Below are 27517 nucleotides of genomic sequence, written 5' to 3'. Positions count from 1 at the left end.
AGATCAATGAGTTTGTCTGCTTCAGCTATGGCATCACTGTCAACAAAGAGCTGGTTTGAAGCAGGGGTCAATGCAGGGTCTGCTAAGGACAAACAGACCCGGAGGGACTGGCAGGTCTCTAATTGCTGAGTGACCAGAGAGAGGATCGGTCAGAGTCATGGCACAAAGCCAGTACTGATCATCACACCTGCATTCCAATTAAAAGCACATGAACTGTTTGCATGAGAGAAAGCAAGGTTTGCTTATCATTCAGTCTCTGGCAGAATAATGAGCAGAAAATGAGTTTTGCAATACAATATCAAGTCCATTTCTCTTTTCTCCTCCTATTTCTACCTCTCCCTCTGATATTCACCATGCTGCACAGCACTGTTTCCAATTCATCAGGTGGCACACTGAGAACCAGCACTGATTTTGCTTCTTTTGCTGCTCCCAGGATCAGGATGAAATTTTTCTGCTTTGAGACTCACAACAGGGAACTCCAAAAGTCACCTTGTTTCCAGACACCGATGTCACAAAATTGTACACCTGTGCTCAGAAGCTGATCCTAACAGGGCAACGAGCAAAAGGGGTGGTTTAATTACAGTTGTTATTCCATTTGTTATTCTCCTTTTTCCTTGGGTTCTGTGTAATAAAGGCAGATTTAGATTTGCTTCTGTAGAACATTCCTGTGGAGATTGAAAAAAAATTATCCTACTGAAGAAGCCTTTTGGAAGTACCTACAGCAAGAACCAAAGCTGTTCTCCTGTCTTTCAGAGAAGACAGGAGAAGCTGGTTTGCTAATTTGCCCATCCTCTGAAGCTGCATAAGGAATCATAAAAGGATGCCCCTATTCACAGTGAATAACAGTCACATGGAGCAAAGAGAACAGAGGCATTAAAGGAACACATACATGGCTCGTGAACAGAAGGGAGGCTTTAGAAACTCGGGCAATAGCAATACAGCAAGCAAAGCCTGGAATGTTGATTCGACAATGATCATTGTTATTTCTCTTTGCAGTGTGTGTGATGTGATCAGACACACAGAGGGAGATGAATTCATCCTATGACAAACTGTGCTGACATAAGTCACTTTGTAGCACACAGATTTGGCATTAATTTGAAGTTGACCTCATTAGTACAAACAAAGTGCTCTTCAAGAGTGACGCTGAATTAGAAACTCCTTCAAGTATTTCTAGACACTAAAACCACACACTGTAATTAAAGATATTATAATCAGTGACTTGACTCTCTTTGCTTTGACTTCGCTTTGGTTTATTTATTTATTTATTTATTTATTCATTTTGGAAAGGTCTGAAAGTCAAATTCAACTTTGTCATCTGCTCCTGCTGGGAGCTGTGCTGATCTTCTGGAAATGCTGTGGAAGTGCTGGTAATGAGATGCCAAAGCCATCAAGCAATATTTACAATTTGAGGGCCAGTTCAAATACAAATGCAGTTTGTATTTCTGCACCACAGGCACATCTGCAAAATCCTTGGGGAAGAGAGAAATTTATTTTCTCCTTATTGGATTGGCCTTTAATTTCTAACAAGTCAGAATGAATGACAGGCATTTTTCACAGAGTAAAACAAATGTAAAAAGCAAATAGAAAAGTGGGTGCTTTTTGTTTGTTTAATTTTCTATTTTTAATCACACTTGCTGGGTGTAAGAATGAAAGAACTCCTACAAAGGCACTGTTTACTCAGACAATTGCAACTCTGTTTACTTAAACTGTGGTCATGATGTCTAAAGTTGAGGCAACCCATTCTAGTGTACATTAACAATCGACCAGGAATGCATCTGTGGCCCACATGTGTCTCAGTTTCAGGCAGACCACTTCAGTTGCTGGCAATCATCTAACGAGATGATCACCTAGAGACCACTATGTGGAGAGACACACAAGCACCATGCCAGAAAATTATTTCTGTCTGATAACTGAGGAAGCTCAGATATCTAGACCTCACATTTTCAAATACATCCTCTAACTACAAGTGTCTCAACCTTCATCTGCCCAACCTAGAGTGGCTGATCTGCCAGGAGAGACTCCAGAATCACTCTGTCTAAAGTCAGTGGTGGCTGCAGGTATAAGCAGCTCTGGGTCAGCTGGCTCAGCTCTGGAAAAAACTACAGTGGGTCAGTAAATTTTGCAGGGTTTACCTGAGGTCAAGCAGAGGGACTAAAAGTGCCCCAGAAGAAAGCATTTATGCTTATCTAAACAGTGAAGAGTGGAGAAGGAAGCATCCAGAAAAAGCTATGGGTATAGAGAACAGAAAGGAAAAGAAGGTCATCTCTCAAGCTTTCCAGGCCCTTTAGAGGCCTCAAAGGAAACATCCTGATTTCTCCTCCCAACCTTCCTTCCCCTTCCTCATCCCACCCCTATTCTTAGCAGTTTTGTCTGAGAGCTGGGAATAGAGAATGGTTCCTCAATTTCTCACCTCCCTGTTACCTTATATTTAGACTCAGAGTTCTCAGGGTGATGGCAGAGGTTTTAACCTTGCATGGAGCTGCTGTTTCTGTTTACACAATTACTGCTTTCCCATTAAGTAGGGTTTCTTTGGCTACTGGGACATGGTATAGGCATGAGATCAATCCTGTTTGGTACAAATGATTTAATTCCTCCAAAAAACATTACATAGTCCTGAAAATGCCCTGCCTTGTCCAAATCTTGTGTTGCACTCAGTAGTAAGCACTCAGTGCCAAAGAGTTACCCGATTTCATTCTCCATAAATCCTGCTGTTGACACAAAGTATGGAAATGACACCAGAACATTCTGCTTTTTCTTCCCTGCTGCATTCAACAAGACCACTTAATTACATTTTAAGATGGAACTGGCTCAACAAGTTGGGCAGCTTGCAGGGCTGCTGACCAAGGAAGCTGCGTCTGCACTGCTGCCAGCAGGCAGCAAGAGAAGACAACACCCAGTCTCCAGCTCTGCTGTTGGGAGTGACTTCCCACCCGAAAAACAAGTGGAAAACACTGTCTTTCTCCTTCCTTAATGCCATTACTACCTACTCCATCTACCCCATCTAATCATTATGACATCTGAGTGCCTTTGTGTGTCAGCTTCCTGTGAAGTAATCACCTAAATCCCCCTTTGAAACAAAGCGGACCCTGCTGAGGAACTCACAATAGGTGCCTTTCACTGGCAGGACAACCTTGGCCTCGGTGGCACTTACAACAAAGCTTCCATATGTGCACCAGTATGGGCTGATCAGTCAGATCAACACCACACAGGATCAGAGCCTGGGTATTTGTGAGTACGAAGCAATAAAGCCTCACGAAATTTTCCTCTCTTCCTGAAAAATAGTTGTTTGTTGTTTGTTTTTTGCTTTGGTTTGTGGGGTTTTTTTTAAATATGCTACAGCATATTAATCTGCCACAGCGTTTATCCATCTTTGTGGGGCTCTTCAAGGAAATAAAAGAGAAGCATCAGCTCCAAGGGGTGATGTCTATCAGTTGTCCCAACTTTCAGAGACTGCCTGGCCATTGTCTGCTCTTCCACCCCAGGCTAGGGCTACTTTTTAATTTTTCCCCCTCCCTGGGGGTGGGATCAAGGACGGTAAGTTCTATTCTAACAGAAGACAAGTCAATGATAACCTTTGGGCATCTGCAGTGAAGAGGTATTTCTGTAGCCCTAGCTGGGATTAGACACATAATGGATCAATGAAAGATCCCACCGTTTGACCGTTATAGCATCATTCATTAGCGTTAAGATTTGAACCTGAATCAACAATTGAGTTAGAAGATTGAAAGAACTGCCTTCAATGCTTGAAATAAATTGTAACGGGCCTGTAAAAGTCCCCTGAGGTGTCTTTCTCTCCCTATACATATATATAGAGATCACTTTTGCTGCACATTTAAAATTAGATGAAAGTTGCTGAGCTTCTACACAGGAAGCAGAAAAGCAGAGGTTCTTATGAGAAGTGACGGGGGAAAAATATTGTATTTTTGGTCTGCCTATAAATGCACTTCCAGAGCATTCTTGACTGTAGGATCCAGGCACTGACTTGTTATTCAGTCACTTACCATCTCTCTCATACATAACAATGCATGAAGAGCTAATAATAAACAGTACACCCCCTCCTTATACACAAACACGCAAACACACACACACATGCATGCACTCAGGAACTACTTGCAAATGAGCAACACTGATTCCATCCACTTCTGTTGTTGCAAAACTAGGGCAAGCTCACTCTCAATTAACTGCTTGGTGCACAGAGCTCTAAAAAAAATTAACTACTCGGAGGACTTGGACACCAAGTTTTAACTCTCAGCTCTTTATCATCCTTTCATTTCTGGAACAAAGACCCATCCTCTCACTACTAATTTTGTAAAAAATTAAACACAAAAAAAAAGCAATTCCACAACTGGGTGTTGAAGGTCATGGGTAGTTAATGATTAATTGGCATTATAATACAAGACAGCCTGGTTTCACAGTAGAAGCTTAGTTTCATAGTGTTTGTTTTCTGTAGAGGAAATCTTCAGGTTGGCACAAAGATTGTGTGTAATGCCTTGGTGCCAAAAACTTTCCCCCTTGTTTCTGAAAGGCAGTGAGTAGAAGTAACTCAAAAACTCTAAAATGGGCCAGGTGATCTTAAGCCAGACCCCTGTCCTACAGCCCAACCAGTATGATGGAGCTGTGGTGAGGTAGCTGCACTGTCCTCCCCTCTGGGGACAGTGTACTTCAGTGCTTGTCCACCCTCTACGTTACCTGGGTGCTCACCCAGCCCTATGTTATTCCCATTGTCTCTTAGTTTTGTAGTCATAAAACCCAAAGCCAGCTAATTTGGACACGTATCCCTCTCTCAGTGCAGCTGCAGTTGCAGATTCGGATGCAGGATAATGTCTAACCTGTTGGGTGGTCAAGGATAAAGTTTAACTCCCTACAACAGCTTGAACAACTTTTTCCTGTGACTGTTTTCTAGCTCTGTAAAATTAACACAGTTCTTCCTGTTGGCTTACAGAAAAAGAAAACAATAAAACAATATCCAGATTTTTATGAAGTAGGTACCTACATAAATAACTAGTGGCAGCATAAATACATGCCAAGCCAGCAGATACTGGAAGATCATAACTATGGGAGTAGCAAAGATACCTTTCTATAGCAGATCATAATCAGCACAGAAAGCTATTACAGTAAAAGGATTATTTAAATTATGACAAAAATATTAGAAAATTTTCTCTGTCTGGTTCTTTGTCCGTGTTTATTACACGGGCCAGCTTTGAAATTGCAGGTGACTGTGAAAAAGCTTCCTAAATCATTTACAAACTATAAATAATTTAAAACAAACCAAACAACGGTCAAAAACAATGCTGTCAAACATTCTGCCTGTTGCCCTCAGATTTCGGCTACTACTGTTGAAACCAAAGTCAGATGCTGCTGATGTTTCATATGCTGACACTGAGAAACTCAGAAAGAGTGGACATCTCTAAGCCTGTATCCCACCCCTCCCTAACTGCCTGTGCCATTAGTTTAGTTGTTTATTGCTGATAGGCATCAGCCACCTGCCAGAGCCACTCGGTAGCAAAACAAACTGCCAACCAAGCCAGCTGTGCATGGAATGACAGTAACTCCGTGTTCTACATCTGTAAGGTTGACTCGAGAAAGTAAACGTTTGGAGAATACAGTCTTTACAGTAGAGGCTCTCTCAGATGAGAGAAATCTCTCTCAGTGGCTCTGTAAAGCTCCATGCAGACAGCCCTGTAACGTCAGTCAAGCTATAAATAATAATTACATGAATAGAGTCTTATTTACTGATAGTAAAAAAGGACATTTGCTTTCAAGTGCTCACCTGGGAGTTGCTGCTGGCTTCCAATACCTGCAGAAGAGATACTGCCCATCAGCATTGATGATATGGGGCAGGTCCTTGTATGGGATGTTTTGAGGACTCCGCTTTGGCGAACTTTCCTCTGGCATTCTGGAAGAATGACCTGCAAGGTGTTGGAAGAAACAAGACATACTTTAAAACAAGTGAACCAAGATAAAAGCTGATAGGCTGGACAGCCACAGACATTCAAGAAAGTCAATCAAAAAGGCAAGCATCGCTGATGGGAGCCTCCCTCCAAAACCCCAGCCAAAAAGCCCCCAAAATCTTCGCTTTAAAACAGAGATGTAGCAATGTTTTCATTCAGAAAAGGCTCACATTTGGAGGTAGAGCATTGGGGGGAGAGGGGGAAGAAGGGAAAATCAATCCATCACCAGTACTTCATTATAGCTTTCTCTCCCCCACTTCTCCCATCTGTGTTTATTTTGCATCATTTTGTCAAACAGATCCTAAAGAGAATATTTTAACTGCAATCAAGTGCAGATTGTGCAGCAGTCGCTACAGATATGAAAAGGCAGCTGCCTCTGCCTGAACATTTCCAAAGAACAGTGGAGGGTACGCAGCAGAGGTATCTGCCACCGTGTCATCATTAAGATCTCCTCTGACATCTCAGACAGGAAGGTGGCGGCGGCAGGGAGCGGAACATTTCCAGGAGAATTTGCCACAAACCTGTTTTCATCCTGTGCAAGGGTTTGCATTCTAGTGAGGAGCCGGCATCGCAAATCAAACGCAAGCAGATAAGGCTTTTTGCATCTCGCTGCGGAGCCGCGTTCACACCCCGGCAGCCCCGCGGTCCCCGGCGGGCGCCCGGCGGGTCCCTCCCGGCGCTGCGCGGGGCTCGCCGCGGCTCCTCTCCCCGGCTCGCTCGCTCTTTGAGGAAAGTCGCTTGGGTAATTCACCACTTCTTGTTCATCACTTTTTTTTTTTTTCCTTCTCAAACAAATTGCGTGTGTGGGCTGAAGTGGCGGTGGTGGGAGGGGAGGCTGGGAAGGGTGGGGGAGAGGGAGGGCTGGCGGGTGGGAAAGCTGCAGTCCACTTTCCAGAAGCTGCTGCACGTACATCAAAGGCACCTTGAACACATGCAGCTGGAGCAGCTCACAAAGTTCCTGCCGCTGCAGGTTGTTTGCAACTTTACTTCCTTCCTGCCACTTACAGTTCGGAGGCCGCGGCGAAGGGGGGGAGGCGAGGGAGGGGGAGCCCTTTTCTCAAAGCGATCGCCGCTGCGAAGCCATCTCGCTTGGAAGCGCAACTTCCCCAGCCCCGCGCTGCCAGGCGGGGAGCGGGAGGGAGGGGAGGAGGAGGAGGAGAAGGAGGAGGGAGGATCCAAGCACCGACGCGATGCCAGGTCGCCAACCCCGCACACGCATCCTCCCGCCGCGGCCAAGCGTGGCCGCCCCGCGTCCCCCGGCGGAGCCGAAGCGCGGTGGCTCCACCGCCCGGTGCGCACCGGCTGCTCCCGGGAAGGAGGGAGGCAGCGGCGGAAGGGCGGTGGGTGGTTGGATGGATGGATGGAGGGGCGGGCGGTGCTGCCGCCCCCTCGGCTGGGCTGGGCGGGGAGCGGGGGAGCCTCGCGGTGCCCTCCGGGCCGGGGGGAGGGAGGAGGCACGGCCACCCCCTCCCCGGGTGTGCCCAGGGGGGTTCAAGCCGGCCCAGCCACCGCCCCGCTGTGCTCGGATGGTCGCGGGCGGGGGGAGCGGCAACAGCGCTCCCGCAGCCCCCCGGCACCGGGCTTTGGCCATGGGAGCGACCCTTCAGCTGCCTTCTGCGGGCTGGGGGACACGAGGGGGCACCCCGGCGGCGTGGGCGGCTTCTCGCACTGAATTTCAGGGAGGGGAGACCGTGGAGTCTTGCTGCCTCTTGGGCATCCCGGTCCGAACCGCTCCTTGGGATCCCGACACCAAACTTCGCTGTTTGCGTCTAGATGTGCATCACTTCAGGCTTTGATACAACACCGAAAAGATCGTTCAGATACTAGTTCAGAGGAGCACCCCAGCCCCTTACTTTGCACCCTCATTCAGGGTAAATACCATGAATACGGTATATAATTTATAAGCACATCTTTTAATAGTGCTCCAGTCACCGTAGATGGTACGCAACACATATGCTGCAACTCTGTAATGTGAGACCTGTTTGGTGGTATATGATACTTGCTTATAAAAATTGTCACAGCAAGGTTTCCTGAAGCTAACATAGCTTCCCAACCTTAAGGCATCCAAATACAGAGTTTTGTCATTTAATACTGGTAAGTACTTAGCATTTATTGAGCACAGATTCAGGCCTTTCACGTTTCACCAAGTTCTTTAATTTTTACATATCTACATATACTTAGAAATCTCAAGCCTTTCTAAGAAGAGGCAGCTATTAACCCTATTTTTTAAAGTGAGGTAATGTGCTCTTCAAGTGCAAATCTGTGAACAAAGGCTGAGGAAAGAAAAAAGGAATGTGCTAACAATAATAACAATAAATGCAAAACCTCAGAGATGAGCCATATAAAAATGAAATCAAAACCAGACCTTATTTTATTCTTCTTTCATTGTCATTTATATTAAATGCCCGGGGGGGGGCGGGTGTTAGTTATAAATGGCAAAAGCAAAATTGCATATTCCCGTAACTGCTCTTGTTTGGAAAAAAAATAAACAAAACCAACATTTATGGTTGTTTATAATGAGCGAGATTTAGGTCAGATGAGTCTTAACAAGAGCCCTGGGAGCTATACCTGGAGATGTACCATTTGCTGGGCCAGCTACTGTCTAAGCACGGATGGGTGGAATTAAAGAGTTATCACAAGCCAGCTCCAGAGTTGGTAGAAGCAAGGACATATATATTTATTTAAAGGATACAGATCAGATAATAACTGCATTAAGAAAAAAAAAGAAGGAAAGGAGCCTCCTCCCCTGCTCACGGTTTATCTGCCAGGAACAGTTTACTGCTTCCCTACAGCCACCCATGAAATCTGACGCCAGGAACAGGCTCCTCTCCTGCTTTGGTGCTGGGAATATCAGAGTTCCCAGGGCCACAGAGGGGTGAAGGGAGTTGAGGAAAAAATCTCTTTCTAAAATTCAGGTTAAAAATAGCATCTCAAGGAAAATGACCTTTGTTAGGACACAAGGGGGAGATCCTGTATTTGAGAGCTTGGCCTGGTCAGTCCAGATACACGATGTCCTTGATACCCTGTTAACCTCTGTGTAGCTAAATCTGGAGACAGCAGAACTGTGGTCCAGCCTGCCCTTTCTTCCAAGCCCAGACCCTCACCACTGCACTGGAGTGAAGAATCAGCTGACCCTTCCTTCCCTTCTCCCCAGCTCCCCTGAGCCCCTCAGGAATTTGAGGAGGTTTCTTCCCATAGGTAGCACACCCCCCACCCCCCCATGCCAAGGTTAACATAATAAAAAACGAATGAGAAGCAACTGCTGACTTGTTGCCCTATTATTCTATGGAGTTTAAGCTGTGAATGAAAAGGCACCTGAGAAAGCTGGATTGGGTCTGAGGAATTCACCTAGCTGGTATCCAGAGTGTACATCAGGCTTTAGCAGAGCAATTATTGCATCCTGGCTTCCTGTGAGAAATCAAAGGGATGCCTAAGCATGCAGTATTTATGAGACTGTAACATCTTCTCTTGTCTCAGTGGAGTGAAGTATGTTTTGGAAGTAGAGTTTAAGCTAAATCAACTTCTAATAAAAAATAGATTCACACTTGGTGAATCTTTACACTGACTCAGTAATTGCTCAAGCCTTGTCGGGAAGGGTGTTTGGTTTATTAAAGGCTGAGCCCTGCTTAACTTCAGCATCTCCATTGACCCCCAAGGTACACAAAGGAGTACAGAGAAAAGGAATACACCTTCAAGTGAAGAAAATTTTAGGAAAAAAATCAGTTGCTGGAATGACAGAGAAAACACTTATAATGAAATTTGTTATCAAAGCAAGGAGTGAGAAAGGGAAGGGAAGGGAAGGGAAGGGAAGGGAAGGGAAGGGAAGGGAAAAGAGCATAGCAGGCTGGCATATGGTTCTGATGGTGGGGTAAGCGAATGAGACAGAATTTTCTTTGTTGTTAGGCTTTTGTTCACAAAATGAATTTTTTATGGATCCTATCCTGTTGGCATGCAAAGGTAGATCCTTCTGCTCTGGTTGAGGATACCATGCCCTTAAGCTGCAAAGGAGTATTTTTGTTTGAGAAGTGGATTGGATAGGGTGTGGGTGCTAAACCATTTGGGATTCTGCTCATCAGGACCACAAAGTGAACTTTTGCTGGCAAGAAGGAGGAAAAATAACAGGGGATGAAGAAAGAATAATAAAATATCTAAGAAGTATGTGGTTATGGAAATATCTGCTCCAAAACCAGAAAAACCCTGGAAGTTACAGTAGTCAAGGGAGCAGCTGGAGAAAGCAACAGACAGTGCAAGCAAGAGAACATGTGGGAAATGATGGGAGATGAAGCATGAAGAGGAAGAATTAAAATCAAGTGAGAAGGAAAGAAGCCAACACCACTAAAGCTGTCGATTTAGAGTCATTAATTTGGATTTACCCTTCTCTTTGGCTGTTTTTTTTTTAATGAATCCCTAGACAGAGTCCAGTCATTCAGATTTACTTATTTCTGTAATCTGCCTTTGCTTGCCTGTTGGTATTCCTGAATAAGACATGAGGCAGGAGTGGGGGCTGACATGAACTGCTCTTATTTTATGATAAAATATCTATTTTAATGTCTTACAGCCAAAAACCAAGCTTGGTGTCAGGCAAACCAAATTGAGGAAGAAAATATTAAAGGACAATATTGTACTAAGCATTTAATCTTAACAATATCAGGAGAAATTATAAGTAGCTTGACATTAGTCTGCAATTGTGCAATCTCATGGACCTCCTCACAAATTACTGCCAAGGGAAATGGAGAAAGGTTGAAGGGTAAGCACAGGCATATCTTAGTATCACAGAAATTGTTTGCAGGCTTCCACTGAATTTGTTGCCCATCAGTGATTTCACTTTCCCCGATCTGTGCAAATGGAATTATTAGATCAAGCTACAAGAGGTTTAATACCCCTACATGTAAACTACAGTCAAGTAATAAAGTAATTTTACCATGTAAATGAGAATAATTAATGGTAAAAATAGTCCTAATTTTTTTGTAGGTAATAAAAATTCTGCAAATCATGCTGTCATTAGAAATCACTTGCAAAGCTGCAGGTTCCAAACAGTGACTGTATGAGTGGAGTGATTCGTATCTTGCCTGTGCTCCTTATTTGACAGGGCCAAAAATACACACTTAAAATTACATTATGTAAGTATAGCTTTCAGCCCTTTAAACTGATGTACAGAAGATGACCCATCCTACATAAATGTTAACTTGAGAGCTGGTTGTTTTTAATTACAGAAGCAGTACACATTTTGTTTGGTCGTTCATTTAGGGGCTTTTCTTTGTTTGTTTGTTTAATTAAAAACCCCAGAGGATTATTAGTAACAAGTTCTGAGACCTTCTTAGTATGAAATGTACGGAAGGCATCCTCCCAAGGCAGGAAATTCAAAACTAAAGGGGAAATTCTGCCCTAAAGTTTTTTTTCTGTGGAAGGGAAGTTGATGGAGTGATTCTAGCAACCCTCTTGCTTGAGAAAAGATCTACCTTGGGAATAAATAGTTTTCTTATAGAGGTCTGGAACTGCAGAGGCTCAGCAGTGTTGTATCTCAGCTCAGTGTTGCAGGTGGCCGGCACTAGAGGGCACAGCCTCAGCTCTGCTGGGCCCTGAGAGCATGTGGGCATGGCAGCCCTGCCAAAAACCCCGTAGTCTGATTTTTTTTTTTTCCCCTCATTCATGTTCCCCTTTATCTCGAGGTTTTCTTTAGACATTTGTTCCTTTTTATCTTTGCAGCCCAGTATTGGTTTCTAAATAAAAGTTTCCTGTGCTGGTATATAATTAGCCCAATTTTCCCTCTGGATTCACTCACATCATGAGAATAAACTTCAATGGTTTATACTCTGGACAACCACACTGCTGCAGCACAAGAAGGGAAATCCTGTCCTTGTCACTGTGAGGGCAGACAGATTAAAGAGTGGGTTACAGGATGGCATTTCCTATTTTACCATTATATGACTGTTTGTGGCCATGGTACTGTTCATAAAATGTGGGTTGCCTCGATTTTGATGGCAGAAAACATAATTGAAAGGTATCCTAATGGAAAAGGTCCTAAGCTTTGAATTTTAATATGCATAAAATCACGGTAAGATGACTTTATAAATTTTCTCCAGCAGGAATTATGGTCTCAATTTTGAGGAGTGCCTGACCATTCCTTTTCTCATTTCTATTTCTAAGGCTGACTATGTAATCCACTCTCCATACCCAACGTCACTGTAGTAGGACTAAATCATACAGCCAAAAGCTACTGCTATTCTGCTGTGGTTAGAGTGGTGCTTTATTTTGGTAGCCAAACTGGAAGCATTGACTGGAGGAGAGTTATTATTGTGCCGCCTGGTTTTCTTGCTGCTTTGCGACTGACAAAGCCTCATTTACCACGCTTTGCATTCCAATTTTTCCTTGCACGTTTTCCAGATCATCATAACATAATTATGTTTCTGTTTCCTTCAGCCAGGGGCCGATACTTTCTTTTACTAAGACAACAGCTGCACTGCACAACCTTGATGAATCCCCATAAGGGTAAAATGTGTCTGTGGTGCTTGTTTCTGCTTTGGCAACCCAAATGTTAAGTTCTTTTTTATGACAAATGCTGTTCTAAAATGCACCCAACCCCGATGCTTTCATAGCAGTTCTCAAAAAGAGGTTTTATATTGCAAATTAGACTTGAAATATTAAGCATCCTGGCTGGTTTGTAATTTTAAAATCTTCTGTTGTAGCATTTCTGTTTACAGTGTTTGTAGGTTATAAACGATGGAATGGAATTTAGAAGGCTATAGTTACTGATGTGAAATTTAATTTTTGAATGAAATTGATTTTATGTGTGACAATAAGCATGATCCAGAGGTCTGCTTTACATCCCTAAAAGGCATCTTAAGGCAGCTTTCACAGTACAGGTGAATCATTTCTGTACTTAGCCTCAGTTGTTCCAGCCACACTGTGATGTAAAGGGAATTATACAAATCTCAACTATGAAGTGCACTGACTGCTAGTGATGGAAAAAGACACACAGTATTTGTATTATTAGTTATGGAGATATTTTACTTAACTATAATTTAGTACCTTGAACCTGAGATTTCAAAGTACTTGAGAAAGGAAGGTTTTTTTTTTTTTTTGGTTTGGTTTTTTTTTGTGTAGGAGAAATCAGGGCAGAGAAAAGTAGGACTCAACACTGGAGGCAAGCTGAGGGCAGAATCCATTCTTAATGCTCCTAATTTTGTTTACCCAATTATACCATTACTGATTCCCATTTCATCTCAAAATCTATCTATTAAAGCACTGTGTACAATGGAAGCAGTAACTTTTTCAGTCATTGAAGATTACTCAAATTTGCAAATGTAGGGAATATTGTGTCCTGAACAAAACTACAGCCTAGATAATTGCATTCTTCAGGGCAATGTTTTCCCTACAATTTTGCTTTCTACCCAATTCTCCTGGTGTTATTATTCCTGCCACCATCATTTGAAGATTTTTTGTATTTATGTATAAAAATCACAATCATTCTGTACACGCAGACAAGAGTTTAATGGATATGATCAGTCCTATCAGTCGTATTTATGTGCTCCATGATCTAAGGATACTTTGTGATATCTGAGAGTGTTTTAGTTTTGCAGTGTCTTAGTTCTGTCCCCCACATTGGTCACTGATGCAATTGCCTGAAAGGCTGTTAGGTGTTGATGGGAACTCTCCCTGGCTGGCCAGGGCCAACTTCTCTCTGAGAATGGTGAGTATGGTTCTGCTGTTGATAGAAAAGGTAGTGGGCTGCTTGTTTTGGGAAGACAGTGAACACATGGCTCCTGAGAAGACATTGCTTTGTGATGTTTCTTCCTTATAACCCTGAGGGAAATTCTGGCAGATTTCACTAAGATATATTTTAGATTTTTCTCTCATCTATCATCAGTTCCTTTACTGAGTCCACTCACACATGTTCATTGTAAGATGTTCATTTTCTTTCTGATTCATGTACAGTAATTGCTTCCTAACATCTGCCTAACAGATTTTGTAAGAAAAGTAACTCTGCAAATATTAAGAAAAAAATTAATGTATGAAATCTTTGAAATCTCTATTACTGGGGTTTGTTATCCACAGCTGACTGGATTCATTTCCCAGCCAGGAAGCTGCTTCAGCAAAACAGCTGCATTAGTTATTTAACTGGAGGCCTGATCCTGCTCTTGCTCACACTGATATAAAGCAGGAATAGTACCAGGGAAAATAAAGAACATCCCTTGTGTGAAATGCACATTAGAGAAAAAAATAAACATTATGGTATGGAAAAGCAAGAGGATTGTAGCAGACACTCTGCCTTCCTGTTATAGGTGCTAGGCAGTACCTCCATGTCTTGCAGAAACCTTATCCCAGATACACTGCTTGGTCCTAGGAGTGTTCTTTTACTTGGTAGCACCAAGTGGCCAACAGAGTTAAGGTCCAGTTGTGCTCAGTGTTGTGCCCTAATACCATGAATTCACACATGACTTATTCTGTACTAAGCACCACAGTTGTTATTGTTTGCATCTGGTTCATAATTGTTCCCTCTCAGTTATTTAATTTTTACAGTGTCTGCTACAATTACTTTATACTTTCTAGTGCAGGAAAACACACTCACTGGTTTTTCTCCTAGGCTGAATTAATGTATATGATAATTAACCCAAAGGTACAGAGGAAGGGGAAATCAAATGAGCACTGCAGTGAAAAAGGGGACAAAGCTTCCCCAGTCAAAGTATTTCCTATAAAAGATGACAATGTTATAACTCAGGACAACAAGGGATTGTTACCAGGCCCTCATGGGCTTTAGAGATGAATGGCTTCAAGCCCCAAGGCCATTAACACCCTTCATTTGATCTTATTGTCAATTAGCAGCATGTGCTGTTAATAACATCAAAAGTTACAGTATCCTGGAGTTCACCCCCCAACCCTCATCCTGTTTCCTCCAACATGAGTTATCTGTTATATCTTGGCTACAGTCATTGACTCTCATGCAGCAAAGGTACCTGTGGTTTTGTTTGTGCTTTGGAGTCACAGGCATCTGCAGTTGCTGTGGGCTTGTAATGTCAGTTCATATTCCTGTTAGAGACCTATTGGAGGGGGTTCCTGAACTCCTGCATACAGGAATCTTCCAGTCCACAGTACTATGCTTTGATATCAGCATGTGTTGGTTTTTTTTACTTGTTGACTTTTCCCAGTAGATCACTGATTCTCCTCTGGAGTTACAGTAAGTTTTTAAATGGAAACTAAGGTTTGGAGATGCTACACTTTCAGACACAAGAGCAAAGACTCAGCTCATGGATGGAGATATCTACATGAAGCTCCATCATTCCTAGAGCTTGGGAGGTTTTGAGTAGAGGAGAAGCTGCAACATTCAGCACCTGAGCCAGAGACCACGAACATCTCTTTCCCTCCTGGGCTGTGAAATACGTGCGAGACATGCTAAACAATGTGTGTGTCCTCAGTTCCACCCCGACACCTGTGCCCAGCACCTCAATACTGGCAAGGGATGGGACTACAGCAGCAGCTATGCTTTGGTTTAAAACAAGGATAAATTCCTAGCCTTTAATTCTGTGGGGCTCAGTCTGAAATGAGACAGGAGTGAAACCAAAACGATGATGTCTGCCCGAGACCAACACCTCCCTCTGCACCCAGTCCAGACACATACCCCAGACTGCACCCCGGCACTGCAGCTCTGCTGGGGCTCATCTGCCTCTGCCTCTGCCCCCAGTTTCAAATCTCTTCAGCAATATGTTCTGTAACAATCAAGGATTTCTGGGGCAACTCCAGTAAGATTAGAAAGATATCCTTCTGCTTTGAAATATGTGAGCATGAATGATTCATTCAGCACAGCACCCCTTGGCCATTCATATCTATCTGATGATCAAATATATTTTTAATTATCAATCTATCTGAGGGGATTTTTTTTTCACTAGACAATACCCAACTGTATTGTAAGAGCCATTTGGATTGAGCTAGAGAATTTGGCAGCAAGATAGGGAACATTTGGGCTTTCAACACTTAGGAACATATGGAAAGAGGTTTGGAAGACTGCCACATGGGATGTAACTTGGAAGATGCTACATTTCTTCATCCTTTTTTTGTGAAGAAAAGTAGAAGAAATTTTACTTTTTCTGAAGGATCCTAATTCCTATTTGTTTTCTATGATATACTGCTGCTCTAAGATAAACCACTATGCTCAGCTGCAAGGTTTGAGCAAAATCAACTGCATGTTTATGGGCAACTGTAGGTGGGCAGTTAAAAGGGAGACGGTACTGGAGATCTTTCCAAGTTTTAACTCCTAATTCATGAGATCCCTCGCAGGTGAACTCACAAAGCTGCAGCCTGATGACTCAGGAGGATATCTGGTGCCCAGCCCGAGTCAGGATGTGCACCATTTTCTGTGAGGATAAAGCCCTGCTGGTGGTCCTTCCTTCATGTTCCTGCTGTGACCATCTGTCTCCCTGTCACCGTGACACCCACAGACAGTTCAGGCTGGCTGTGTGCCTCTGGGACAGAGTTTCACCACGTGGCTTGGAGCTCCAGCACTACATTACAAATCCCAGTCACCTTTGGGGCAGCATGGGAATGGGAGAGAGGAACCACCTCCATGTAAGTGCTCAGGAGTGGACATGTATGAACCAGCATCATCTTCATAGAATCACAGAAGGAGTCAGGCTGGAAGGGACAATAGTGGGTTATCTTCATACCACTTTAGGGACAGATGCCTCATGCCCATGATGGGAGCAGTCTATGTCTCTGAGTTATTGCCTTTGTTTGTCAAAAAAATGATGCATAATTTGTTTCATATTTGATAAATCATTCACCATAACCACTGTGTAAGAAAGGGGGTTTAAATGCCTTTTTTTTTTTTGGGTGGCTCAGTTGTATGACAGGTTGGGGGACTGCAGCAAATGCAGAATTTATTGGAATATGCAAACATGTATTTGCACAATTGGCAAGTGGACCCTGCAGCTTAGTAAATGCTAATTAATCTCTCAGACTGGTAGGAAATCATCTACATCCTGGTTTAGTGATGAGAGACAAAGACCAAAGAGAGTGACAGGGGCTTGTACTGAATGGTAGACAAAGTCAGAGCAGCCAGAATTTGGGTCTTCATTGGTATCCTGAAGTCTGAATAACAGGATGGAAGCACTTAGGGCTTTCCCCTCAATCCCTGTCTCCAACAGCTCAGTTCAGGGCAGGCTGCAGCTCTCATCCCACCTGAGTGTCCAGGTTTCCTTTCCTCAAGAAGGAATAAGAGCAGTGTGGAGAAGATGTATGCCAGCTCTGCCTGCAAAAGGGAGCTGGAAACCAGCCTGACCATGCATTCATTTCTGGGAATTGGGAAGCCCTCACAGACACTGTGTTTTGTTTGTAGTCTGAGTGTTTCTTGTCCACAAATTCGTTGTGGCTTTTATCTTGCATTTTCATGTGAGAATTTGTTTCAACACATGCAGTCAAATAATGACTAGACGGGACAAGTTCCTGTTATTTCTTTGCTAATGGAATGCCAGGGGTCACTAAGATATCCCTAGGTTGGGAAAAGTATTAAGTGAAGGCTAAGATGACATCCTGGAACAGAAATTGAGCATGGAGAAGTTGGTGACCAGAGCAGAGGAAAGAGCATCTTCTCCCCTGTGGCAATAGCTTAGACAGAACTGACTGTCTAAGTCAGAAGAGCAAGAAAGATAGGCAAATCCCCAAATCATGTTAACAGGAACTATTTTAGAAGAAAACCTCTGCCTTTCTGAATAAAACCTGGAAAATACCTAGTGAGTTTTGAGTTTCAAGTAATTTTTTAGCCTTATATCTGTGGCCTCAGCATTTTGAGCCAGCTGAAATTTGATTTAGAATGTTTTAATATTTTGCTTCTTCTCACAGAACATACCATGAAAAACATTAATTATTCCTACTGTCTGTGGCCATAATAGCCCCAAGTTCTGCTATTCTGAGTATGCACTTCCCTTTCTGAGTTTCAGTTTTGGTGTCCGTTTAGAAATCTTTTGAGCCTAACACAGTTCTATCCATAATTTTCTTACAGAGATTAAAGAGGGCTAAAACTAATGCACAGAACAACCTTTCCACAAACGCCATCCAGTTACATGCTTCTTTGCATCTCCATTCCCATCTGTACTGAGCTAAAAGGAGAAAAGGTACTCTCCTATCAGCCCATTCCTGCTGTCTGATTAACTGGCAGCTATCACAGCTCTTCCTTTGCTCTATTACAGTTTCATTTCCAGAGGAAAAAAACCTGATGGATGTTGAGTCTCTGGATTGTGGCACCACTGCAAATAAAATCAGGTTTCTGTTTATACCGAAGGGTTGGCAGTACCTCTCTAATCAGGCTCTCTGTTCTTTGGAAATCAACAGATATTTTGCCTAGAAGCAGTGCAGTGTAACTCAGCAATAACTGCTTGTCGGGGCTCAGGAGGGAACCCCCAGAAGAAAGACTGTAGGTGCAATTAGAAGCACTTGTGAGTAAGTTGACTTCAGGGGGTTTCTTTTGCCTTTTTTTTTTTTTTAAGATTGTCTGAACTTGATGGAGACTCTTTCATTTAAAAGACAGAAAGACCTACAAATTAAGCAACATCTATCCCCTAATGTGTGAAACTGCAATTTGCATACATCATGGCAGCTGCTGAGTCGGTCCTTATTACCTCTGCTGGAGTGTTAATTTAACCACAACTTTCTCATTTATTTAAATGAAAAAGCAGCGGGTGGCTGCCATGCCACATTATCTGGCAGGCAACCTGGGAATCAGTTGACAGAGCCAGAAAGAGATTTCAATTCAGAGGGGCTGCAGGGTGCTGCCCCCTGGACCGGTGGTCACAGGCAAGCTCGAGATTGCCCTTGGTCTGCTTTAAAGGTCAACATTTACCCTAAGAAAAGAAAATAATAAAATCAATGTTGTCTCTGGACTGACAGAAGAGATAACAGGATTAAACTGGAAATCTCTGTGTTTCTGCTTTTTTTTCTCTCCCTATGTATCCAAACTGGCACTGTATTGATAACCAAAACATCATTACTGGTCCTGACATAATACAAATAGAAGAATCGCCATTTGTAGAGCACCCAGAGTAACGTGGTCCAACCCCACCATCAGGGCCTGAAGGCACTCCAGCTCTCTGCCCAGACAGGAGGATGCCAAAGCTGCCCACGCAGGATGCACTGGGAGGAGGGAGCAGCTGAGACAGTGAGTGGTGCCGGTGCCATCCCTGCTGCAGCCAGTCTGGAGTCACTTCCATGCATGGCTGGTGCCAAGTGGATGAATGAACGTGCCAGAACTACTCATGTGGGAAGTAAAGCAAATGTGAGGTACCAGTCGCCAAATCAGAGGCTGTCTCGCTCTCCAGGAAAAGAGGCTGAGGAGCTTCGAGGAGCTGCTGAGATGGGAGATGTGAAGAGCAGTGGCCACACAGAGCAGTCACCTGGGTTCACAGAATCAACTGTGAGAGTCTCTTCTGAGCTATGATGATGTGTCACCACTTAACAATGCAACCATGTAACACGGTGTATTTTTCAGTGGAGGATGAGGTTCTGCTCTGGACCACGGCAAGAGTGACAGAGGACATGAGTTCAGTTCAGCACCTTGGTTGCGATGTTTCAGTGACAGCAAAGAAAAACCACATCCTGATGCCAACCAGAGTTTAACTGAGCTGATGTAGGTCTCTTCTAAAGTTCAGCTATAACTGCCTGTGGCTCATGGTCCTGCTCATGGCAAACCACAGCAGAGCTTCACCCATGGACAGTTTGTGTGCACCCGCCCATCAGAACAGGTGTCCTGCTTTTGGATGAAGTGTGACTGTAGTGTAGCGGTTCCCAAAGTCTGCACTGGTATAAACACGCTCTTGGAAACTGGTTAAATGTTTTCCTAAAAAAAGGGCTATTTTCCCAGTAGGTGAATTGCTAGAAGTTGAGATTTAGAAGGGAATATTTGTTAATGCAGCGCCAGAATGTACTGGTGTCATGAAAACATTGTTCTAAAACATTGAATTCAACACATATTTCCTAAACACGGACATATTCACATCAAATGAGCCTTTTCTGTTTCTGGTGCCTACTCCTTTTCACTGTTTTAAAATACATTGTGTAAAAAGATCACACATTTGTTGAATTACCACAGATACTCTTCCTTTTGCCATTAACTTAACAAAGTTCAGGGAAAACTTTTGTCTTTGCCCACTTCTCAGCCATTCATTTTTATAATTAAAATCACCATGGCGACAGATAATGATATCAGAACAAAAGGATTATGACTTAATCACACGAGGGTGAAAACAGGCTTGGCTTACAGCAGCAAGAGTTTTTAATTCAGCAAAAATACAGGGGGCACACATTCCATTTGTATCATCATAAAGTGCTGCTGAGAGCTGCCCAGTTGGTTGCCCCACTGCAAGATGGGGTGTCCCACTTAATTCAGTGATGTGCAAGAGAAATATTCAGACTTTCATGAGCAATAAAAGGAAATTTGCCTTAAAAGCATTAGTATTTTTATGAAACAGGCTCATTACAGAAATTACCTGAAGAAACGCACCATAAGGGAAACATGATTATTATTATGGTAGAGGAGTGGTTTCATATAAATAAAATTCATTACATAAACATTCCATGTTAACCAGCACCATATTATAAATTGTTCCAAGTCAGAGGAGAACAGGGCAATTTAGGGGATATGGTCCATTTTTATCACAGCTGTGGCATTTCATCAGTTCACTGTTCCATCTTGGCTTCTGTTAAAGCTGTGGTATCAGATTGGCTATTTTTATTTCTAAGATAAACTGAACTTTTAATAAGAACAATATGGGAGTTTAGACAATATATATCTTTGTAATCTGATCTATTGAATTTTCTGACATGAGTAAACTTTAATCACTTTGATCTTTTTCCTAGTTTTGTTCACAAATTGTATGAAATATGCTTTTAAAATTATGTACTTTAATTTTCCCTCTAAAACCAACAAACTGCTATTAACAGTTGAATGTTTCTGTACACTTCCTCTATGGCTTTTGGAAAAACTCTGTAATAAAACCATCAGACTAAAAATCTAGAGAAGGAAATACATTTCATTTTCAATTTTCTCAGAAGCTATTATGATCAATCAACCAATTAGTACTGCGAATAAATAAATTAATGCAATTTTAAAAAGAACATTCTGAAAACCCCTTATGTCTTTCTCAACTAAAAGTATAGGCTCAACATGAATCAATTTTATAACCCTGAATTTTGCTTAATCTTTTTTCCATCTTTGCTTAAACATATGGAGATATAAATAGTGTATTATGGCCCTCTCTGTTCCCCTTTAATTTCCAGAGTACAAGATCTGCAGCTGATGTAAATCAGTGTGGCCCCACTATTCTGGACCAATTTAGTAGATCTGTTTCTGATTTACACCAGCAGAAACAAGAAGATAGTCAGGCCTTAAAATATACAGATAACACTTGGCTGGCAATCCTTTTATGTACAACTTCTGCTCTTAGTGATTGAGCAATAGGGGTAGAAGAGAAACAGTTTGGGAAAATTTCTGTCAGCTGTGGAGACAGCCAGTGGCCTTGGCTTTGAGAGTGACTTGGATGGCGTCAGTGAGCAACAGTGTCTCTTCTGGTTTGGTACCCAGACCTCAGAGGAGGTGGGAGTCAGTCTGAGCATCACAGACGCTGGAACTGCTCCAACCACCCAGGAACAGCTGCCACACAGAGATGTGCCCAGTTCTGTGGCAAGGTCTGTGGGGAGACGTAATTCCTGAGGTGGGCCACCAACACAAGCTGTGGCCATGCCATCCCAAAGAGGAATCTGCTGTTCCTTAGCCCTGGCAGGCTGCAGGGCAGGCAGCAGGGCAGGCAGCACACAGATAGGGGGAAGGAGAGCAGCACTGGTGCCAGTCGGCTATGTCCTAATGTGTCCCTATGCCTGACATTGGAGCAGCTTCTCATCCCAACCAGGAGCCCAGCACAGGCTATTTATAGCCCTGGCACCTCACTGCTCACCAGAAGCTCTGTGCTGCTGTGTCAGAGCTCTGTTTCCTCTCCCACCCACTCTCACGGACACCTGCCGCTCCCAGCGTCGGAAAGGTACATTTGAATCCTTTCACCACTCGGAACGGGAAAAGGAAGGGAGTTTAGTGCTGGGACAGATGGGCAGTGTGAAATCACCAGGGCCAGGCTGCTTTAGGTTGCTGATTGCATGGGAAACCTGTGGGCAGGAACACTTGAATGTATGTCTTGGGGAACCCTTAAAGATCCTGGAGAGGGAGCCTAAATACAGTGATGCAGGGCCAGCTGCAAGGCAGTGACATGGGGAGGAGGCTGTAGGACACACTTGTGGTGCCAAAACTGAGGCTCTCTCAGTTCCTTACAGGTCCTACTGTCCAGTTGGTAGAGGAAATGTAAGAGATTAATAACGAAGTTAGGACAGGAACCACTGAACAGTATCAAACTTGGGGTCTGTTTGCAGGTATATGGGGTTTTCCAGCAGTGTGGAAGCAGGATCAGCCTGTGGATGCAGAAATGTCAGTGCCTGAGGTCTGTACATGGTGGGAAGCTTTGCACACTCCACAAACTTGCAAACGTCTGGACTTGCTTCCAGAAAGGAAGCTTGGAGAAACTCTTGCTTCTCCCGTCAGGGTGTCTCTATGTGCCTGGCACTGATCCCTGCTGTCAAGGGGCTGAACATTTCCAATATGAGGGTTCAGTGGGGATTGCAGATTTAGAAGGTGTCAAATATGTGTGTTAGTGCAGGGGCCATTTTGGAGGTGGTGCTGTGTTGTTGCCATGGGTAGCTCTGAATTTTTGTTTCTGTGGATATGGACATACCCAGATATTTGCCTGATAGAGATTGAAATTGAAACTTGAGAAATTTAAGGGGAAATCTGGATTCAAACAGTAATCAATGGAATGCTAATGTCAAGTTATAAGGATTTACAATCTGCCCTTTATTCTAATTTTGCTGCTGAGTGATGAGGATATTAAGGTTTTTACATACTAGCATTTGCTCACCAGAGGGATGCATGCTCCAGAGTTATATAAATATTAGCAATAGGAGTTCACAATATTTTCTGTTGTAAAAATGCAAATAGAGTCTAGTTTGCACCAACTTAATAAATTATGTTTCTTTTAATTATGATACAGTGCAATTTACACTGTATGATATAACTGTTCCAGAAAGTGGGCCTTTCCTAAACTTTCCAGTATATTTAGAGAAATGCAAAAAGAGAAACCTCTAAGACCTTTGCCAGGCTACTTAAAGAGCTACTGAGATGCATTTTAGAAATACATTTTCCTTCTGCTGGCATCTGTCATTGTAAAAAACTTGTGCATCCTCCTTCTCTGAATTAATACTTTATGATTTCAATTAGTTTTTATTTGTAAGAAAATGATCTGCTTATGTGAACTATAAAAGAAATGGGCTCTGTATGTACATCTTTAGCTTCTATTGTTCTCATGCAATTAGTGCACATAATTGGCTCAGACTGGTCTTTGTTTGTAGGTATTTGTTTGTGAACAGAGCTACATCCATTTTCTACTTAAACCATGGGATTCTTTTGACTGACTTCACTGAGCTTTGAATTAGAGTAAAATTAAGGTCAGGTGAAGGCATATTTGAAAAGATGGTCCACAGGGTCTTTCATTTCCAGCTGCTTTGATTTTTTTCATGAATCTATAACAGTTTTAAAAAAAAAAAGAGCCTGGTATTTGCTGAGATATGATCAATATTAATCCAATCCCACATCTAGGCCCCTGTCTTGGCAGTAAACGGAGCTCAAACTGTCAAATCTTCCTGGAATCAGAAACTACCCAAAGGCTTTGAAAACTGATCAAAGCATCTTCAGGTCTCCAATGGTCAATCATGCTCCCAAACACAGTTTCTAGAGCTTTGCAGACTGCTTCAAAATTCTCCCTGTTAGGTGCCAAGTTTCTCCTAGCCCAGAGAGTCTTGTTGAGTCCCATTTTATTGTTATTTTAAATTAAGAGCAATGAAATGAGAAAGAAAATAAACGAAGCTGCTGCAGGAAGGCCAGGCTGTGTCCACAGCAGTCTGAGTGGAGACAACTGCAGGCTCTGCTGGCAGTGGGATGCACACAGGGGAACACAACACTGCCACAGCTATAGGAGCCTACATCTACAGGAGCAGCCTGTAGGTCAGCAGCCTGTCTTTCTGCACTGAAAGTCTCCTTTTACGTCACTTGCAGCCTGTACCTGGCTAAGAAAGCTCCCATGAGTCTGCCTAGCAGCACATCCCAGCAGGACCTGGCCATGCTTGGATATAGTGAGACATCAGACTGCCTTCACTCAGGCTCCTCAGTATCAGATGGCATGTGAAAATAAATAAGGTGCCACAGGGATGGAGGGAGAAAAATAGTTAAAATATCTCTCAGAAGGATATTTAAACTTTTATCTTATGTAGGTCAATGACATAAATTGATTTGAAGTGTTCACAGCTTCAAAACCTCAAAATTCCTCCTTCCCTGGCAGCAATAAATCAGTTCAGATCACCAGAACTGTACCTGTTATGGGGCTGATCCTGGGAGACTGAGAGGGCTGAGCAAAGAGTGTCTTTCTCTGGCTTTTATGGAAGGAGATTCCATCTTCTGGCAAACCCTTTAAGACTGCCTAAACTACTTAAGGCTGAAGTTTTACCTTTAAAAGTGATACAGACACTTCAGTCCCTAAATTGCACAGTGAGCTTAAGTAGGAGCTGGACTTTTAACTTAATTAGATGCCTTTGGAAGTCTGATAATCCTAAATCCCCAAGTAAGTGGCAGCTGGAAGAATATGCAAAACTTCAGGAAAGGTACTGAGACTGCTCGTAGCTATGGTGATACTTGAAACACATCCAAGCACTACATGTCTAATTGTCACAGAGAACCATTTTCAAGAGACACTTTACCTGTATGTTCATATAAACATAAATTTCTTAAAAAGAATCCTCTCACTTAATGCTCTGCCACAAGACTGTGTATTTTTTCTGGACAGAATGGATGAAATTGATTCAAGAAATAATATCTGAATCAAAGCATGAAAGTAAGTGTTCCCTGAAACTGTGAGTGACCTTTTCAGCACAGATCTCCAGCCACAGGCTAGAGATGCTTCCCAGTCTGACCACAAATAACTATTTTTTGAATCAGTTTTTTCAGCCAGTTGGGCACCTAATTGATGTTGATTTAGTCTGTTGATTTCATCACAATTTGTTTGCAATATTATCACATAGGACCATATCAGTAACTCAAGATAAAGTATCTAATTTATCCCTTATTATTCCTGAAAAAAATGAAGAAAATTAGATTGGATTGACACAATTTGTTCTTGATAAATAGGTGTTATAACTGCTTTTATCACCTTGTTACCCTCTAAATCCTTATAATTCAATCACATAATAATTTCTTCTGGCATCTTTCCAGGTACCAGAATTAAGAGAATAATTTTTGTTATCCTATAGATACAGGAACATCTATAATTCCCCCAAGCTTCCTTTTTATATCTTATTCTTATTATATTTTTCCTTGTATCAAGATTAGCATTATTATTTGCCCTTTTAGAGAACTGCGGGATCTTTTGAACGGTTTAAAATCTTGATCTTAAATGCCAGCACGGCTTTTATAATTAAACCCTGAGATTATAACATTATTATCATCTGGGTACTGATTTCTGCCTTGCTGTGGCTGTCAGCCAAATGTCATAATGCATACAATTAACAGATTTGCTTCTCAGCTTACTGATAACAAAGGAAGCACAAATAATTCATAGGCAGAGGCACCGGTTCTTTGATGTGACTGAACTCTGATCCTTTCAGCACCTGAAGGGAGGCAGGCTGAAGGCAGGGCAGCCTCATTAAGGCAAAGAAAAACAAAAAAGAAAAAAAAAGCAGAGGAGGAAGAGGAGGATGCAGGAGGTGCCCCCCACGCGGGGTGCTGTGACCTCTCCCGAGCCAGGTCCTGCAGCTCCCACCCTCCCACCACGGCACGGAAAGAGGAGATTCCTTGGGAAAATACAAGAAAAACCTTTGTCCCAGACAAAAATACAGACAAAATAATGTCTCTAATTACTAGGTAGCTTTTTTTTTTCCAGAGGTTGAGGGAAATTCCTGATGAGATACTTCCATCTGGTTTACAGTGCCTTTGTGCTGGGGCAGTTCAAAGAGGCTGCAATGTAACTGAGAATCGAGGACAGCATTTATTTATAGTTTGATAGCCTCATAAAAGCTGTAGAGCTGAGCTCACAGCAGTGTGCTTATTTATGTTTTAAACTGCTCATGCAGCACCCTACTGCCTTGCAAAGCGTATGCTGGAGCTCCTGCATAAAATTATATATGGCTCTTCCATGGCACAAAGGCAAAAAAGAAAAAGTGAAATTAGACTAACAAAACAGTTGATAAAGCAATTAAAGTAGCAGCCAGAACTGGAGGAAAATTAATAGCCTGGCTCTGAAATAAAGTAACATCCAATGAAAATTTGCACCTGAATCCATTTTTCACAGTAGAAGAAAAAAATATCCCAAAACTCTGAATAAGACGGTAACTCTGATTTCAGCTCCTGGTGACATTACAAGGATTTGAACCTTGTGCTGGAGGTTTTATAATGACAACCCAGCCTCTGGCACAATCTCAAAGCAGTCTCTCACTGGAAATTATATTTGTACCACATTTATCCTTTCTTTTAATATCAATGTACCATCTTTCCCCCTCTGTAACCCAGAGGGAAAGAAAAGCAGCACTGTTTCATTATTACCCTTTAATAGTCTTTCCAGTGATATAAAGGAGAATATTAATATTCTTCCAGTGACCTCACCTAAACTCTGCTAAAAGCCAGGAGGGAAGTGACAAGTTTGCAGCTAATGTACAGGGATGAATTTCTGAAGTTAATGGAAGCATTTCACCTCTGGGTTTTAATCCTGTTTTCTTTTTAACCTTTTAACTTCAGTTTCCTCAGCTGTTGGATGGAGAAAGTAGACTTACATACAAGTCAAAAGCATGATTTTATTGAGTACAGTTCAGCCAGGAGCTTGCTGTGCTATCAAAGCACAGAGATGAAGAAGGTGCATTCTGACAAGGAAAGGCAAACACTGTCTTCTTGAAAGTGTGAGGTAACCACGCTTTTCCTATAGCTCTGTCTGGGGAAGCAGCATTGCTCTGCAGAGTTTAATGAGGTGGGTGAAGACAGGTTGGAGGGTTGCAGGCAATCCTACCTGCAAGGTGGACCCTCCTTGCACAATTCTGCCCAAGGATGAGGTGATGGTTGAGTATGGACCAATTCCAGGAGAAGAGGAGCCTCACTAACTACCATTCCCAGGCTGTACATAGTTCTGCTGCGGCTCCTGGGGACGATGCCCAGAGCCAACCCAGCAGCTTTGTGGGCAGCTGAGGAGCTCACCTGCCCTGGGTGCAGATGGGCAGTGCCTTCATTGCCTGGGTAGTGGGTGTAGGACCTATCCATCAGATAATTAGTACCTAAAGTAGTACATAAATGGCATGAGCTACACTGTGCCTCAAGATTCCTATTGCTAATGTCTTACTGATGAAAGAGAGGAGAAAACGGCTGCGAGCATGTTGTGCCAGATATGCTAATCGCTGGTATGAACACTTAAAATTCACAAATCTGATGAACAGTGTAATCAAAGACAAAG

General features: G+C 42.7%; 2 protein-coding genes across 9 annotated transcripts in view; one reads left to right on the top strand and one right to left on the bottom strand.

Annotated features, from left to right (window-relative positions):
- Positions 1-27517, bottom strand: part of MGLL (monoglyceride lipase) — a 108085-nt gene that overhangs the window by 56788 nt on the left and 23780 nt on the right. For 5 of the 7 annotated variants that reach the window (XM_027640353.1, XM_027640356.1, XM_027640355.1 and 2 more), the window contains one exon: positions 5771-5909. In XM_027640353.1, coding sequence (XP_027496154.1) covers positions 5771-5909 — 139 coding nt within the window. Of the gene's footprint in view, positions 1-5770; positions 5910-6472; positions 6919-6956; positions 7156-27517 lie in introns of those variants that run through there. The other 2 variants (XM_027640358.1, XM_027640357.1) reach the window with 2 other exon arrangements.
- KBTBD12 (kelch repeat and BTB domain containing 12) overlaps positions 21891-27517 on the top strand; it is a 41342-nt gene continuing 35715 nt past the window's right edge. Inside the window, exon 1 of one of the 2 annotated variants that reach the window (XM_027640348.1) lies at positions 21891-21970. The gene's annotated coding sequence lies outside the window, so the exon portion shown is untranslated. Of the gene's footprint in view, positions 21971-24627; positions 24920-27517 lie in introns of those variants that run through there. The other variant, XM_027640350.1, reaches the window with a different exon arrangement.

This window comes from Corapipo altera, unplaced genomic scaffold (assembly GCF_003945725.1).
Source record: "Corapipo altera isolate COAL_440 unplaced genomic scaffold, ASM394572v1 55, whole genome shotgun sequence".
NCBI lineage: Eukaryota > Metazoa > Chordata > Aves > Passeriformes > Pipridae > Corapipo > Corapipo altera.
Note: the sequence above shows the minus strand (reverse complement) of the source record. Positions and strands in the feature narration are given on the sequence as shown.